Below are 18,590 nucleotides of genomic sequence, written 5' to 3' on the forward strand. Positions count from 1 at the left end.
TTGGCTAGGACTGTGTAACACATCCAACAGGCCGAGGTAGCATGAGGATATAGGCTACTGGATGAAATAGTGTCCCAGTGGCCGTGGCCTTATAAGCTGGTGGTCAGCCCCCGCTAAGCTAATGGGAGGCAAATAAGAAGCAGATTCTATTTGCGTGTGAGTGTAAATAGCCAGAATGCTTTATGCACCCAGGTGTCATACCTAACTGCCATTTGCACATAGGTGTGAGTAGGCAATAAGCATCTGTGCTATTTACAACTGGGTGCACAAGTAGGCCTAAGTAAAACGTATTTATAGTGCCTGGACAATCTCCGTGGCTGTATTGGGCAACTGGCATGGTTTTGGCTAAACAAAATGTAGGAATTGATGAAGAGGATTGTTTCTTTTATATACTATGTTACGCTACAAAAGATCAGTAACACCATGGAATTGCATTATCATAGCCAGTCATTAGGGTCTTCCCCAAACAGAGTCCACTAAGAACGGGTACTGACTGGATCTATCAAAGAAGCTAAGTCGATACAATCAGTGTTGGAACTTGCTAGAAGTGCACAAGGGCTGCCAGTATTGCTGCAGAGGTTGTAAAAGGAGAGGTCAACCTGTGTGTTGGACACAGTGCTTGTCCCCCCCAGAGACAATACCAGCCCACCCCAAAAAAATCTCTTGTAAAGCTAGTCTTCACCTAAAAGCGTGCCTTTTTTTCTGTACACATTCTAAGAAACACATTCATGTCATGTAGCGTAGTCTGATATGAATAGGACAGCATTGTCAAGTAGTAGCAGTGAGATGGTTTCCAACCTTGAGGATTCCAGCATAAGCAATGGCCCCACTTGCTTCCACTTTGGAATCTCAGGCACATAATAGTTTTTTTTCCAATATCAACCCAACACACCTCCAAAGTAACCTCTGCCATTCTGAAGCTGAATGGAGTAGAGCAATGGCATTAAGTATAGTATGTCTCCACATGTCGTGTATAGGTGAGGAGGGAGCACCAGAAAGAAAAGAGATCTGCACACTGTTGCTGCTCTCAGTTCATTACACGCGTTTCAACCTTAACTGTAACATGTCCTTCGTCAGCTGCAAGACACCTGACACTTGCACCTGATGAAGACCAGGTCAATATATTGTTTTTAATAAACCGGAGGCAGCAACAGTGTGCAGATCTCTCTTCATTCTTTTCAGGTTTCAACATGTCCCATGTTTGTGCAGTAACGCCCATTTTGTTAATCAATAGTATTGTGTTCCACATTAGTGAAGTCAAGTGAAGGATTTTATACCATTTTATGGTTAGTATCAAGGACCCAGATGGGAGGACAAGGCCCTATGATGTGGGATGCTGCCCAGCACGCACTGTTGTACAAGCTGTGGAGTGGCCCATAGGTGGAACAGCAGGAACCCCTAATCCAAGTTGAACAACTACATCAGTGGCCAACCGGCCTCTCGTGAGACCAGTCAACACACTCACTTTTGTGGAGCGCACCACCAGCATGGGAGATCTTCCAAGTGTCCTCTCTCCCTCGCTCTCATCCACGGGAGCTTGTCGTGTCTGATAAGCCCCAAAAGCCCTAAACCGAACACGGTGCAAGTCAGATGCAGCACATAAGCCGTTAATCAACAGTCATGGTGTTCTATTAAGCAGATCATCAAAGACCATGCTGTGAAACAGGATTAGCTGCTTAATCAGCAGCCAAGAGATAAATAGAGATAGAACCAGAGAGAGGGAGGGAGAGAGAGAGGGAGGGAAAGATGGAGGGAGATCAGTGTGTTAATGACAATATGCCGAGTCTGTTTTTCGCTTGCCCCACTTACTGCATGAAAGGACACCACTCCACCACAGATATTTCATAAAGCTCTGATGGCCCTTTTTATTATTACAGAATGCTCACTTCCGTTACGTGTTGATGCTTGCTTTGTAGTACTGCTGGGCACAAATGACAACATACACATGTAAGTGTGTATTTGTGAAGGACTGTTTGCTTATACAATATATCTGTGACTTATGATATAATATAAAGTTCATATTGTACATATATCTTGTATGATACGGTATATGTTGTACATAGCTCTCTTAATGAACAGTCAATTAACTTTGGATAATGACTGTTAACAGACACCATTTGTGTGTCCCTGCATGTCCCTGCATAGTGTGTGTATGTCTTCACTCAAGATCATATAGGGCGCTGACTAGCTGTGCAGAGGAAACACAGAATGCTGCTTTTGTACCTCGGAGAAGGCAAGGCAAGCAGTCACAACACACTTCTTGCCTTTTTCATTTTCGACAGGCGCATAGCAGAAAACGCCTCTCTTCCCCCTCCCCGCCCCAAGGACACGGCTCCAAGATCACCGTAATAACGCAAATTGCATTTAAAAGCTCTCCCAAAGAGATTGTTATTAAAACAAATGGCGCTCATAAATTTCCCCCTCGCCCATCGCATGTTGTGTTTAATGAAATTTTATGAGAGCTCTCTCTGTCTGTGCACACAGTGTCAGGGACAAAGTGTGTGATTGTGTGTCTACGTGCATGAGTGTGTGTACAAGTTTGTGTGTGTGTGTGTGTGTGTCTGCACTGAGGATCTGTGCTACACACTGTGGGTGTACGTGTACGTGTACGTATACGTGTACGTGTGTGCATGTGTGCATGTGTGTGTGTTATTTGTGTATGTGTGTGTTTTTGTACAAATATATGTACGTACACACATATGTGTGTGTATCAGTGACAGAGTGAGTGAGGGATGGAGAGAGAGAGAGAGAGAGAGGAGTAAAGGGCAGAAAGAGAGGGAGGGATGAAAAAGCGTTGGCTGGCGGGCTGTGTGGGGGAAGGGGGGTGGGGTTGGTGGATGTGGAGCCAGCCATCCAGGGGCTGGAGGATGGAGGGAGGAGGGTGATGATATGAAGGGCTGGAGGGTGGATGGTGGGTGATGATATCAGCCTCATCTGGGTGAGTAAACAGAGGCGGCGTGCATGTTAATCCCTCGCCACATCTGCAACCGGCGCGATAGACTTGCCTGGTGACATGGCGACAGACCGCGAGTCCTCTCTCTCTCTCTCTCTCTCTCTCTCTCTCTCTCTCTCTCTCTCTCTCTCTCTCTCTCTCTCCTCTGCTTGTCACATGGTCTGTGTTCTGCTCCGTTCTCCCTCTGCCTCTGCGGTGGATGGCTAGGGCCTAGTAATTACCTGCCTTGTCTCGTTGTGCCTGGATGACAGATTCATAATCGCCCAGCACGAGATGCACAAGATTTCTCATCTCATTTTGAAGAGGGGGGGAGGGGTGGCGCAGCGTGTTTGTGTGTGTCTGTCTGTCTGTGCGTGTGTGTGTGTGTGTGTGTGTGTATGTGTGTGTTTGCATGTGTGTGTGTACATGTATTTTTGTTTTTCCGTGTGGGTACAATCTAGTTTGTGTGGGTGTGAATGTGTGTGTGGGATGGGCAGGGGTGGTTGGTGTGTGCGAGTTATTAATATGCGTGCTTGTGACACAGACACAGTATTTGGGGGTGATGGGCTGCTTGCCGCCTCAAAGACACAGACACAAGATGCCATTGCCATGTCTACTGCGTGGTGCACAGAAGAAGATGCCATTGCCATGTCTGCTGTGTGGTGTACAATTATTCCTGGCTCTGGGAACATGTTGTTTTGTTTGATCTGCGTTTTATTTGGAGAGACACAGGGGTGGGGGAGGGCTGGGGTAATATTTTTGTCTCTCCTTTTCTTATCTCTTCTCTAACACACACACACACACACACACACAGATTCAGACACACAGTTGTGTTCATTGCACGCAAATTGCATGCACCCAGCAAATGTTTAATTTACACGGCTTCCTGGGCGTGAGCAAAATTCTGGGCGAAAAAAATCATTTAGGATGCAATCTCTCTCTCTCTCTCTCTCTCTCTCTCTCTCTCTCTCTCTCTCTCTCTCCCCTCTGCAGCCCCCTCTTCTCTCTCCTCTGTAACCTCCCCTCCCTTTCCTCATAGATGTGAGCGTCTGATAATGGTGGCAGAGTGAAAATAGAAAGAGGAAGAGAGAGATGAAAGATGGAGATAAGATGGGTGGAGGAGAGGAGAGGAGAGGAGAGGAGAAACCACGGTGGCAGCAACGGATTGAAACCACAGAACAGTGAACACACATAGCAGAACACACAGCAGCAAAGCCCACTGGCTTACTTTCTCTGCCTAAAGGGCCATCATGGCGTTTTCGCCGCACTGTTGACATTTCCCTTTTTATGCTTCATTGATTTGATCGCGACTGTAGCCACTGGCATACATGGAATAGAATGCTGCAGAGCAGAAGCATTCCACACACGTCGCTACGCCACAAACATGCCTCCTAAAAAAACAATGGTATCCAGATGTTTTATATCCTAAATGTATGATCATGTCCTTAATATTAAAGTACTGAAAATAGGCTTACTGTATATCCACTTTTATATCCACATGAACTATATCTGTGAAGTATGTAGTCTACAGTTAAGTATTTGCATTTATCATTAAATGTTCATTTTTGTCGAGCAGGAAATGGAAGATGTTCAGTGTTGTGATTTTGGTCTTCTGTCTTCTCCAGAGAACCGCCTCATCCTGGATGCGTTTGCCCAGCAGTGCAGCCGCGTTCTCAGCCTGCTCAACACCAATGGCCGCTTCATGGACCAACAGGGCCCCATGCCCATGCCCTCACCCTTCCCCTCCCACATCAAGCAGGAGGACCTGCTGGAACGTACAGACATGGGGCTCTCACAGGTCGCCAAGCCCCGTCCAGATGAGCCCGGCCTGGGGCACGATCCTGCAGCAGACCCTGACTCCCAGCGCCAACCCCCCTGGAGCCAGCAGCAGACCTCCACATTCCTGCGCATGTTCACAGAGTCCCTGCAGAACTACCTACTCACGGGGCCCCAGGAGCAGGGGGTGCAGGGGGTGCAGGGGGGCCGGCCGACACATGTGGTGGAGCCCGCGGCTCCTGCCCCCTCTCCCCCCAGGCACAGCGTAGGCAGTGGTGGGGCTGGTGGTGGTGGTGGCGGCGGTTGGGCCTCTCCCTCCCCGTCCGAGTCCTACGGCCACCCCTCGTCCACGCTGCCTGAGGAAGAGGAGGAGGAGGAAGGCTGCTGCCCGCGCTGCATCGAGCTGGAGCAGGAGGTGCTGTGTCTGCAGCAGGAGAACGAGGAGCTGAGAAACAAAATGGAGACCATGCCAGGTACAGTAGGGCAGGCCAGGGACACTATAAAATACAATACAATACAACATGTATTTAGCGCAGTATCACAACGATGAAGTTGTCTCAAAGTGCTTCTCAAATACACATACACAGTCATTCATACAGTACACACACAAGCTCTGGAGGCTGCCGCACGCCGCCAATTGTCCGGGGTTCATGTGAGAATGTACACACACATGCACACACATGCTCTTAAAAATGTAATTACAATACGACTGGTATGATATTAGATGGTTTCAACTTTGTATTATACCACTAGTGTTGTATTTACAGCTGTATGAGTTCTATTTCTACTTTATACAGACCCATTTATAATTTTAGCGTGTCCGATTGAGCCACGACTGGGCCAGACCGGGCATTTTCAGCCAAGACCGGTCCGCCAGGCATTGAGAGAGATGATGAAGACTACGACAACATTTTTAGTCATCTATTACAAGCTATTTTGACCTCAACAGACAGAATGAATATTTTAATCTGACTCGCAAAGATTATGGCAGATACGGGAGGGAGACTGTTCCCAGGTTTTAAAAAAAAGTAGTACAGTTGAGTATAATAGAAACACGTCTGAAGTGTACTTCGCATGTTAAAAGTGGGTCAAAGACGAGACGTGCATTTTTTTTGTTCCGCACTCATTTAACTATCAAAAAAGTAAATTAAAGAATTTTGAATGTTATGCTGATAAACAGCATAGTCTGGCTTCTCATTCCAGTAACATTTAAAGAAAAATAATTGTCAATGTATGTGAGAAATAATCTCATAAAGTGCAAAAATGTCATTCAGTGTAATGGTCCGAACTTAAAAATCATGAATACATCCTTGAATAATTGTGCGGAATGACGAACAAAATTATTTTTTCACTCTCTGGGCATAATTCTAGAAGTGTTCTTGTTATTGTATTAAAAGCACGTTTCATTACCATTTTGTTTTGATATTCAAATCATCTGGGGACTTTTGTCCGGATTTTCAATTCCTTAGATATCATTCAGTGTAATAAGATCAACATGGTGCTTTTAAATCAAAATAAAAAGTGATAGTCACACAACAATTTGTGACATCATCAAAAGGACCCCTAGGGACCCCTTAAGTGATGATGAAAAGGGAGAGTCTTGTTCTTCAATAGTCGAAACTTCTGTATTTTTATCTTGTGGTAGCAGCGTCCACAAAAACAGATGTCATTCAGTGAAATGTCAAAAATACTTTTATACTCAGATATTCATCCAAACAAGCATATTTTCTAAATAGACATAGTAAACATTGTGGGTCAAAGTCATTGTTTCATGTAGGTGACTAACTGTGTGCTTGTAAAAAGGTAAAAATAAGGTGAAAAGTATTTGGTCGTCCTTCAGTGTAAGAGATGTCATTCAGTGACATGCAGTGTAAGGGCCATTTCATTCAGTGTAATCAGTTCATAGTTGTATATTAAGAATCAAAACGGCAATATAAGTTGCAATATTACTATAAGATACAATAATATGATGATACTACTTGAAATTATGACTTTTATTGTTATTTCCATTAAAACCTTGTTATTACCATATAGCAACCATATTACTGGGTAGATTCTGGGATTTTGGAAGCTGTACATGAATTATCAGAACACCCTAATCGAGATCCGCGAAATATGCAGGTTAACAGACAACATTTTCTTTTTTATTGTTTTAGGCCTAAGTTGTAGCCTACCTCTAAGCTTGTGATCTTTGAAGTTCTTCAAAAACACGTTTTAATGCCCCAATATTAAGTAAGTAAAATACCAATTATTTGACAACATCTATTTCTGTTGTCACTCATTCATGACGTTGAGTACTGTAGTATGATGGTAACAATATGATAGCAATGAAAAGTAGCTGTTTATATAGGCTTTTTTTGCCAAGGCATCATTCAGTGTAATAGTTGTGGTCATTCAGTGAAATGCACATTTTTATGTGAAAATAAAGTCAAATTCTTACGAAACTTATTTTTTTTTAGCACAACACATGCGGCGGCATACAAAAAATGAATAATTGTGTATTTTAAACAGATTTTCTCTTCCGTAGAAAAACTTCTTAAAGCCAAATGGGTGAAATGCACTCGGTGAAAGACTACAAACACTGCAAAAACTATTTGCAAATGCCTTTTACTAGAATTTTTTTGGTTTGATGAAGACCTTAAATATAGCCCTTTACTATGTTATGTAGCTTATTTCAGTTTTTTAACGTCATCTATATGTTTTTTGCATCATCAACTGTTTAACACCGTATTACACTGAATGACATTTTATAGGTAAAAATGGGGTAAAAATGCATGTTCCTTACTATTTTCTGAACAGAAAATAATAAACTTAATCACTCTACACTCCAATGTACCCAAAAAAGTTGAAGAACGGTGTCAGGGAACAGTTTTATTTTTTGGAGTCCTGAAAACCCTGCTTCGTCTTTGACCCAAGTGCACTCGTACTTTTTGTGCTACGAAAAAGTATGTTTACAATATGCTTATTTGGAGTGTACATTAGATGCAATTAAAGTTGCTCTGAAAGAAAGTACACCTGACAAACCATACTTTAAGTGGACTTTGAAGATGTGTGGCTAGTGTACTCATTGAACGTATAAAACTGTGTATTGTCAACAAGTGTATTTATTTATAGGTAAGTACTAATAGTGCTCTAATAGTGAACTTAGTGAAAGTGTATTTTGTCATAACATATTAGTGTTGCACTTTTTGAAAGTGCACTATGATTATACTTCACCCAAATATACTTCATAACACTTAACTTGCGCGAGTGAGGGGGAGAAGCTAAGAACTGGCTGTCTACAGATCGTGTCCCATCATGCAATGCCCTTCTTGGAGCTACATTTCTCAAACAGTGAGGCATTTATCTCAAAGGAATATCTTATGTTTGCATGACAAAAAAATATTAGTCATTGTTATAATCTGCGTCTATTGCAGGGCTTTTACGACTATGTTCCCACTGTCATGAAATAGAGTTGAGTTTAATGTATTAATCCCAAGGGAAATTAAGGGAAATTAAGTGTGCTTTCTTTAAAGTGTGCTGAAGTACTGCTTTATTAGTGTACCAGCGCTGTGCACACAGCGCTGCGCACTGCTGCATTGAAGTGCACTTTGAATCATACAAAATAATAATTCATTTTATTTAAAAGCGCCTTTCAAAACACTCAAGGACATTGTACAGAGAGTGGCAAAATAAAACAAGACACACAGAAACAGATTGTAAACATAAATAAATATATAGAAAATAAATAAAAATAAAATAAAACAAAATACAGTTAAAGAATCATAAAGAATAGGCTAATTGAAATAGATGAGTTTTAAGTCTTGATTTGAACAGGGGTAAAGACTCAATGTTGCGGATGTCAGGGGGAAGCGCATTCCACAGCTGAGGAGCAGAGCAACTGAAAGCTCTGTTCCCCATGGTGCTGAGACGGGCAGAAGGGACAGAGAGGAGAATGGAGGAAGAGGAACGGAGGGGGCGGGAGGGAATAGCAATATGAATAAGATTAGATAGATAAGGAGGGGCAAGATTGTAGATAGCCTTGAAGGTGTGTGGAGAAGTATTTTTAAAGTGAATTCTAAATTTGATAGGGAGCCAGTGGAGATGTTGGAGTGCAGGGGTAATATGGTGACAGGAAGGGGTTTTTAGTTATGATGCGGGGCAGCTGAGTTCTGGACCAGTTGGAGCTTGTGGAGAGATTTTTTGAGGGAGACCAAAGAGGAGAGAATTACAATAATCAATGCGAGAGGTGACAAGACTGTGTATAAGGATGGAGGTAGAATGGGAGGTGAGAGAGGGGCGGAGACGGTTAATGTTGCGTAGGTGGAAATAGGCAGACCGTGTGATGTTATTAATGTGGGAGAGGAAGGATAGAGAGCCATCAAGCATGACACCCAAACTCTTAACTTGAGGGGAGGGGGAGACAGGAGAGCTATCAATTGAGAAGGAGAAACTATTTGCTTTGGATAAGGTGGATTTGGTGCCTATAAGTAGGACTTCAGTTTTGTTCGAATTCAGTTTCAAAAAATTTGAGGTGAACCAGGATTTGATTTCAGAAGGAGGGGTGGGGAGGGGGGGGGGAGGGAGAGTGTCAGAGGGTTTGCCAGATAAATAGAGCTGGGTGTCATCAGCATAGCAATGGAAATTAATATTGAATTTGCGGAAGATATTACCAAGGGGAAGGAGGTAGGTGATGAAGAGGAGGGGCCCCAGAACAGAACCTTGAGGCACACCAGAGGTGACAGGGGAGGGCTTGGATTTAAAAGACTTCATTTGAATAAATTGAGAACGGCCAGAGAGATAAGAATGGAACCAGTCAAGGGGTGTGTTACTTATGCCAATTGAGGAGAGTCTGTGGAGAAGGATGGAATGCGAGATGGTGTCAAAAGGTTGCACTGAGGTCAAGGAGAATGACAATAGAGAGTAGGCCAGAGTCAGCAGCCATGAGCAGGTCATTAGTGATTTTAACTAGGGCTGTTTCTGTGCTATGTCGGGGGCGAAAACCAGACTGGAAGTGCTCATAGAGGGAGTTAAGAGTTAGATGGGAATGGAGTTGAGAAGCTACAATTTTTTCTAGAATTTTGGAGATGAACGGAAGGTTGGAGATTGGGCGGAGGTTGTTGTAGTCAGAGGGATCAGAGCCAGGTTTTTTTTAGTATAGGGTGACAGCAGCAACTTTGAACAGAGAGGGTACAGTACCAGTGGAGAGTGAGGAGTGGATGATGGCAGAGATGAATGGGAGGAGAGAGGGGAGGCAGGATTTGACAAGAGTTGTGGGGAGGGGATCAAGCTGACAGGTGGAGGGCGTGGATTTGGAGATGAGGTCAGATATTTCAGAGGAGTCCGGGAGATGAAAACTAGAAAATAACTGGTGAAGGGGGAAGAGATCAGCGGGGGAGGGAAAAGAGGGGTTGCAGATAAGATGTTGGTGGATCTTATGGATTTTTTCATTAAAAAAGTCCAGTAATGAATTGCAAGTCTCAACTGAGTACATATGAGCAGGGAGAGAGCCAGGTGGTTTAAGGATGTTGTTAAACACCGAGAACAGGGTTTGGAGTTGCCTTCGTTGGCATAGATAAAGGAGGAGTAGTAATCAGATTTAGTTTGAGACATGCAGTCCTTGTAGAGTAATATATGAGCTTGGTTAATTTCTTTGTGAACAGTGAGACCAGTTTTCTTGCACAGGCGCTCAAGTTGTCTGCCTTTGGATTTCATGGTCCGGAGTTGAGGGGTGTACCAGGGGGCAGTTTGAGAAAAGGTGACAGACCGGGTTTTAACAGGAGCAAAACAATTTATGGCATTGTGAAGACCATTGTTATACAGAGTGACTAGTTCATCAGGGGAGCAGAGATTATTAGGAATCAGAATGTTTTCAATAGATGTAGAAAGGCAATCAATGTAAATGTCCCTAATATTTACGGAACGAGATAAGGCGAGGGTCTTGATGATGGAGAGGTGGAGAGTGACACTAAAGGAGACAAGGAAGTGGTCAGATATGTGGAGGTCATCAGCTGAGCAGTTGGAGGGGGGAGAGACCAGAGCAAACAGATTAAGTCCAATGTATGTCCGTTTAGTATGGGTGGGGAAATCAATGAATTGCTGGAAACCAAAAACTATCTAGGCAAGAAGAAAAAGTCACAAGTAAGGGAGTGATGGGAATTGTCAAAATGGATATTGAAGTCTCCAAGGAGAATTATATTAGGAGAGAGGGTGGAGAGGTGAGTGAGAAGAGAGCCTAATTCGTTTAAAAATTCTTTGTGTGGCTTAGGAGGGCGGTAAAGGGAAGCGAATTATGGTGGGGATGGGTCCGGGCAGTTTGCAGGCAATGCACTCCAGTGAGCTGAAAGAGGGCACAGACAGGGGCTGGACTTTCCAAGTCTCGCGGTGAATTATCGCGAGACCCCCACCACGACCGGAGCCACGGGGTTGAGAGATGTAAACACAGCCATCAGGAGTACAGTCATTAAGTTGGGAGAAATCGCCAGGTTGTTGCCAAGTCTCAGTTAAACACAGAAAGTCAAACTTACGGTCGGTGAGGAGATCACGAATGAGATGGCCTTTGTTCGTGAGTGAGCGGATGTTGAGCAGACCGAAGTTAACTGTGGTGTCCTGTTTAACTGATGCGGCGGCGTTATCTGTTGACCTAGCCGGTGTGACTAGTACATTGAGGTTGAATAGTATACTTTGTACGAAGTACAGTTGTCAAAAGTACACTTAAAGGATATGTGTTTTTCACCTGGGTTGGGTGAGGTGTGAAGGCTGTGTGATCGGCACTATGGCATAGGACCATCATAAACTCTCCCTCTGTAGACTATTTGGAGGGAGGGCAGGATAACTCTCCCAGCTAGGGCAGGGACACTGTGGCAGGTGGGATCTGGGAATTAGGCCAGGCAGGGTCTGGAGACTATGCTGGGCTAGTCTAAAATCTATTATATGGCACGTATACTCTGCGACAATGCAACTGCGCATCTAAAATCTGTCCCAGGTTTAACATACGTCATCATATATTGCATTACATGGCAGTTAATAACTAATTACCATGCTAGACCTCACAGTATTATATTACCATAACAATGAACTAATTGCATATACATTACAGACTAATCATTATAATTTTTCATAAACAAATCAAATGAATTAAATCGGAATAGGCTGTGGGCACAGCACAGTGTGGTATCCGATTACCTGCAAGGGTACATGGCAGTGACATCATGCTTGCTATCACAAACTGGGCGAGGGAGTTTGGACCATCTCCTACGAGAGGGAATCCCTGCCTCTGTAATAATGATACACCTGGCAGCTAAAACTGCTTATATATGCCAAGATTGTATTCACACTCCTCCCCCTTGGTCCCCTTTCCTTGGATGCAGGCCGAATGAAGCACCTACTGTAGTATCTTTGTGCTCCAACACAGAGATGAATGTATACAGAGCTTGGCAGCATCTTTCTCTAAACTAAGGAACAATTAACCCTAGAGTCAGCCAATACAGGATATTATCAAAAATTATGTTGAAGGCTCTAAGGGATTGTGTGTAAAATTTGTATTGTAGTCAAAGTAATGTTTTAAAGTTATTAAAAGTGAATGTTTTTCTTCTGTGGAAACAGTGGAATCATCTTTTTCTCATCATTAGCAATTCCAGCTTGCAAAATTAACCACTATGTCTTAATGGTGCACTGTGTAGGATGGTGGCAAGAATAGGTATTGCAACTATGCTGCTCATTGAAACAGTGCTTTCTATTGCCAAGTTTGATCTTTTCATGAATATTTTCCAAGTAATAAACACATATTTACTAGTATGACCAATGTACAGCAGGTTTTACTGCTAAAAATGTGTATTCCTGGAAATTCAAAATGGAGGACTTTATGTGCTTAGTAATTAGCACTGTGGTAAGGTGCTCCAAGCTGCCTGATATTTAGGAAAACATTATGTTTTTCCATTTTTGTTTACTTTTTCGTTTATATGGGGCAATTTTGTTCCTATGGTATCTTAACTTCCTTTGGCCTACTAAAAAAAACTTGGGAGGGTATAGGGATTTCCCAATAATTGTTTTGATGTATTATAGATTCCTTTTTTGTTTACTTTAAGGGCTTGATGTTTTTCGTTTATTTTTTCAGTTTGACTTTTTTTGCTTACTTCTTTGGGGCAGTTGCTAATAAGTACACAGACAGTGATGCAGTTATTTTCTCTCATGTGCATATATTAAGGATGATGTTGAATGTTGACCCTACATGAATGACTTGAATATTATCTCGTGGAATGTTAAAGGTTTAGGCAACCCCTCAAAGAGGAGGAAAATATTATCTGTGTTAAAGACTGATAAAGCAGATATAGTATTTTTACAAGAAACCTACCTTTCGGATATTGAACATTGTAGACTCAAAACAGACTGGGTCGACCAAGTTTACTTCTCCTCATATAAATCACATAGTAGAGGCACTTGTATTTTAGTAAATAGAAATGTCCATTTCATTTTGGAGAAATTAGACAGATCCGAATGGTAGGTTTGTTCTAATCTCTGGCACTATTAATGGTACTTTAATGACATTTCTGAACATTTATGCACCTAACTCAGACGAACCATCCTTCATTTCTGAAATGGTTCTTCTGTTCAATGAAAAATGTAAAGGGTTTGGCATCATGGGAGGTGACCTGAATGTTACGTTGGGTTTGAAAGACAAATCAAACCAAGCTAAGGCCTCCAATCCAAAATCTGCCAAGGCTCTTCGTGGACTGGCCGCTGACTGTGATTTAATTGACGTCTGGCGGGAACTCAATTCAGAGACCAGGGACTATACATTTTATTCTCATGTGCATAACTCCTACTCTCGGTTAGATTATTTCTTTGTTCCTACAAAATACATGTACAGGATATCTAAGTGCATTATACACCCAATCATTCTCTCAGATCATTCTAGGATCCACATAAAAGTTCAATGGGATTTAGAAAAAAAAACATTCATGAGATGGAGATTTAACCCTTCTTTGCTTAAGGACAAGGAACTTAAATCAAGTATACGGAAGTGGATATTAAATTATATTAAAGAAAACGACAATCCCTCTTTAGAGCCTAATATCATCTGGGAAGCAGCAAAAGCTACGCTTAGAGGACTACTTATCTCATACGTCTCATTTAAAAATCGGGACAAACTAAGGAAAAGAAAAGTTATAGAGGAAGAAGTATGTTTAAAAGAAAGCCTACATAAAATCGCACCCACAGAGGACAACTGGATTCAACTAACTACTGCCAAAGCAAAATTAAACACTTTAATATCTGAAGAAATTCTTCAGAAAATTAATTTGACTAAACAAAAAGATTATGAATTTGGTAACAAACCAGGGAAACTACTAGCATATCAAATAAAGAAGGAGCAAGCGGAAAAAACCATAAAAGCCATATACAAGTCGGAAAACAAAATAACATACCATCCTCAGGAGATTAATCACACCTTTTTCAACTTTTATAACAATCTTTATAAATCACAACAGGTTCCTTCTGAAGAAAGCTTGGAAGAGTATTTAAGTTTAATTAAATTACCAGAAATTTCTTCTTTAGATAAGCAAATGTTAAACTCTCCATTTACAGAGGAAGAAGTACTGGCTACGATTAATACAATGTCCTTAAACAAAAGTCCAGGACCAGATGGCTTCTCTGTAGATTTCTACAAGGAGTTCTGGCCCGAGATTTGCCCAATCTTCATGGCAATGGTAAATAATTTCTGCGAGGAAAAGACACTTCCTCAGACAATGAACCTTGCGCATATTAGTGTCCTACTTAAAGGTGGTAAAGACCCCTTACAATGCTCTTCTTATCGACCTATAAGTCTTTTGGATCATGACTACAAAATTATAACTAAACTCTTAGCTAGAAGGCTGGAATCTATCCTACCCACACTTATCAATCCTGACCAGTCAGGCTTCATAAAAGGAAGATATGCAGCTGACAATATAAGACGGACATTAAATATAATAAACTGCTTTAATAATCAGCAAAAGCCCTCTCTGCTTCTATCATTAGATGCAGAAAAAGCATTTGATAGGGTGGAACTTAATTTCCTTTTCTCTGTCCTTGACAAATTTAAATTTGGTGATAATTTTATAAGTTGGATTAAAAGTATTTATAAGAGCCCTAAAGCAGCAGTTATCACAAATGGGCAATGTTCAAACTTGTTCTCTCTAACTAGAGGAACCAGGCAGGGATGCCCATTGTCACCCTTACTCTTTGCTATAATGATTGAGCCGCTCGCCACACTTATTAGAAGTAATAGTAACATCCGAGGCTATAAGTTGAATACTACGGAACACAAATTGTCACTATTTGCAGATGATATTCTCTTATATATTTCAGATCCGGAGCACTCAGTCCCTCATTTGCTAAGTACAATTCATGAATTTGGTAGATATTCAGGATACAAGATTAATCTTAACAAGTCCAATGCAATGTTTCTACACATGACACCAACTGAAAAAATGCTTGCCTCTAGTGGGTTCAACCCCACTCCAAAAGGTTTTAAGTACCTAGGCATATTCATTACCCCAGAATTGGAGAATTTATTTCAAGAAAACTATACTCCCCTTTCTTCCAAGGTCAGATCAGAACTATCAAGGTGGACTTCACTACCATTATCACTCTTAGGAAGAATAAATTTGATTAAAATGAATGTTCTCCCAAGATTTCTTTTTCTTTTTCAGATGCTTCCTTGCTCGCTCCCAGAAGATTTTTTCAAGTTGATCAATAACTCTTTTTCTAGATTTATTTGGAGTAATAAAAAACCTTGAGTTAGTCTCTCTACTCTTATGAAGCCAGAAGCCTTAGGAGGCTTGGGATTACCGAACCTTCAATACTACTTTTGGGCTGCTCAAACGAGGAACCTAATCTCATGGATAACAATGAGACAAGAATCGTTGTGGGTGAATATTGAGTCAAAAATAGTCGAACCACTGACTCTTAGCTCCCTCATATTCATAAAACATTTTGAAAAAATTAAGAACATAAGCAAGTGTTTTACTGTCGTTAACACTTTACAAACTTGGAAAAAGTGTAGAAAGAAAATGAGAATATCCTTTGGTACCTCCATTCATTCACCTATATTTCTAAATCCAGACCTTAGATCCCAAGCTGCCTTATCTAATACAAGTCAATGGACTAATCTTGGTATAGTACAATTTAAAGATGTGTTAAATATGGATCTCAAGATTAAATCATTTATGGATTTAAAGTTACAGTTTAAGCTCCCAGATAAGCTATTCTTTAAGTACTTACAACTAAGAAGCCTTATTACAACATTTATTAAAGAAAGACAATTAAGGTTTGAATTAGCAGAAATAGAGGAGTTGCTATTTTCTTCAGAAACTTTAAAAGGGAAAATAAGTATATTTTATAACCTTATGACAAGAGAAGGCCCATCATCATTTGTGGGGTTGAGAAAGATATGGGAGAATGATATAGGGAAAATATTGGATGATAACACATGGTTAAATATTTGTAATAACATTCATTTCCCTTTCACTAGCAATAAAATCAAAGAAGCAAATTTCAAATTTTTCTACAAAACCTATTTAACCCCTTCAAAAATGCACAAAATATCAAAAGATATCACAGCTGTGTGTCAAAGATGTAATAAGGCCGAAGGGACGTTCATACACATGTTTTGGGATTGTAGCCTGTTAAAAAACTTTTGGGGCTCAATACATTCATTTATTGAAGTAGTCTTGGGTAGACAGTTCGAACCTACCAGGAGTCTATATCTACTTAACGATACAAAGGCCTTAGTCCTAGATCAGTCAAAAAGAAGAATATTCATTTTGATTACTTATTTTGCAAAGAAATGTATACTTTTATTGTGGAAGAATGCATTACCCCCATCTTTCAAGACTTTTGTGGACCAAATATCTTCTTTTTTGCCTTTAGAGAAAATGACATTAGAGAAATATAACAAAGGTTATCTGTTTGATGAGTTCTGGTGCCCTATAATTTCTGGTTTGATAAATATGAGAAGGTAGACTCTAAGCCTTGATATTCCACATTATAAAGAAAAAATAATAATAATAACAATACTACTACTAATAATGATAAATCTTATGTTGGTTATTAAATATATGCACATTTTGAGATTGAAAGCAATGCCCTCCATACACATTTCTTTTACCTTTTTTAGTTTTCTTTATAACGTAGCCCTATCTTTTATCTTCTCAATGTGTGTGTGTGTGTGTGTGTGTGTGTGTGTGTGTGTGTGTGTGTGTGTGTGTGTGTGTGTGTGTGTGTGTGTGTGTGTGTGTGCGCCCGCGCCCGTCCGGGTGTGGGTGTGTGTGAGTGTGTGAGTGTGTACACGCGCACGTCTGTTGTGTATGTGTGTATATATAGACATATGAATGTATTTTCTGTTCTATGTAATCTATTCTTTTATTTTTATTTATTTATTTTTACATTTTTGGTTATAGTATTTCTAATTTATAATTTATTATATGTATTGGATCATCCCTGGGTGTGTGTGTGGGGGGGATGGGGGGACATGGGGAAATAATCAAAAAGGACTTGTAAAGTATATAAAAGACAAAGAAAATGTATTTGCATTGAATGTCCTTTGAAATAAAAAGATTTAACAAAATGGAGGACATGGAGAAGATCACCCTTTTCATGTATGAAAAGTGCAATACTTTGTATCAGGGCTTTGAACCGTTATTTTTTCCAAACGTTCCGTTCCGAAAAGAAACGGAATTATAACGTTTCCGGTTCTAAGTTCCGCCAATAAATTGACGTTCCCGAACCAGTTAGAACCATGAAAATATTGTTCCCGGAACGGTTAATTTCGTTCCTGTCAGCTGATTACTCCCCAAAGGCCTAACTGACGTTAACCAAGAAAGACGGAAGTGCGAATGAGTCAGCCTACATTCAAAACTGTTTATTCAAGCGGATGAAAAGAATATCCTCCAGAATTTTATCATTCAGGACGACCTAAGCGGAGAAGCAGAAAATAAACCTCAATGATGAAAATGTGCACTCCACGCTGACTTGGGTCACGGGGAGCACTATGATGGACATTGTGAGTTTGTGCATATTTGAAGCGGCCATGGATGCCCAATAACGCCGAACATTGTTGGTGCGCTTTACACGCGCTTCCCTGCAATGTCTTACAATAATGCAATGCAAACTCTGTCCTTTTGTATGACAGTGGTTTCTCTTAATTAAGATGTGGAGTGGAGACTTTGTAGTCCACATCTCTCTCTCCATTCAGTCAGAGAATGTCTGATGTCACACAGGTCGCGAACCTCAGCCGTCATGGTAACGTGCGCAGGAAAATAATGACTTTTTTTTTTAGTTTGAGGAACGGTATTAACCGGTATTAACCGGTTACCATTATTTTTAAATAAGTGTTCCCGTTCCAGAACATAAAAAATAATAACGTTTCCGGTTTCGTTTCTGTTCCCTCTAAAATACAAAAAGTTTCTGGTTTTCGTTTTCGTTCCTTGAACCGGTTCGAAGCCCTGCTTTGTATACCTTAATTTGATAGTGGTGGTAAGTATTTGTGGAAAAAGGTAACATTTGCGATTGGGCAGCATGAATTCTGGAAATAAACCACTAAAAAGAACATAGTGCACCTTTTAATAGTATTTAGCAAAGCTCAGGGCACATTTCCTTTTTTATCAAAAGCTGAATATGTACTAAGTAGTGTTGCACCGGAACAATTTTTTGGCCCCGATACGATACCTGATACTTGGCCGTGCAGTATCGGCCGATACCGATACCATACCGATACCACTCTGTTTGAAATGTATATATACGTATGTATTTCAACAGCTGTATAATACAGTACTTGGATGTAAAATCCTTGCCATCATGGCTTTGTCAGGCTGCTGCATACCTTTGTGAAACAGGAAAAAAGACCAATACTGTACAAAGTGAA

General features: G+C 40.9%; 1 protein-coding gene across 2 annotated transcripts in view; it reads left to right on the forward strand.

Moving 5' to 3' along the window:
• LOC134440092 (BEN domain-containing protein 4) overlaps positions 1 to 18,590 on the forward strand; it is a 28,759-nt gene that overhangs the window by 4,479 nt on the left and 5,690 nt on the right. For both annotated transcript variants that reach the window (XM_063190026.1, XM_063190027.1), the window contains exon 2: positions 4,558 to 5,181. In XM_063190026.1, the coding sequence (XP_063046096.1) occupies positions 4,558 to 5,181 (624 nt within the window). The remainder of the gene's footprint in view (positions 1 to 4,557; positions 5,182 to 18,590) is intronic.

Source organism: Engraulis encrasicolus, chromosome 23 (assembly GCF_034702125.1).
Source record: "Engraulis encrasicolus isolate BLACKSEA-1 chromosome 23, IST_EnEncr_1.0, whole genome shotgun sequence".
NCBI lineage: Eukaryota > Metazoa > Chordata > Actinopteri > Clupeiformes > Engraulidae > Engraulis > Engraulis encrasicolus.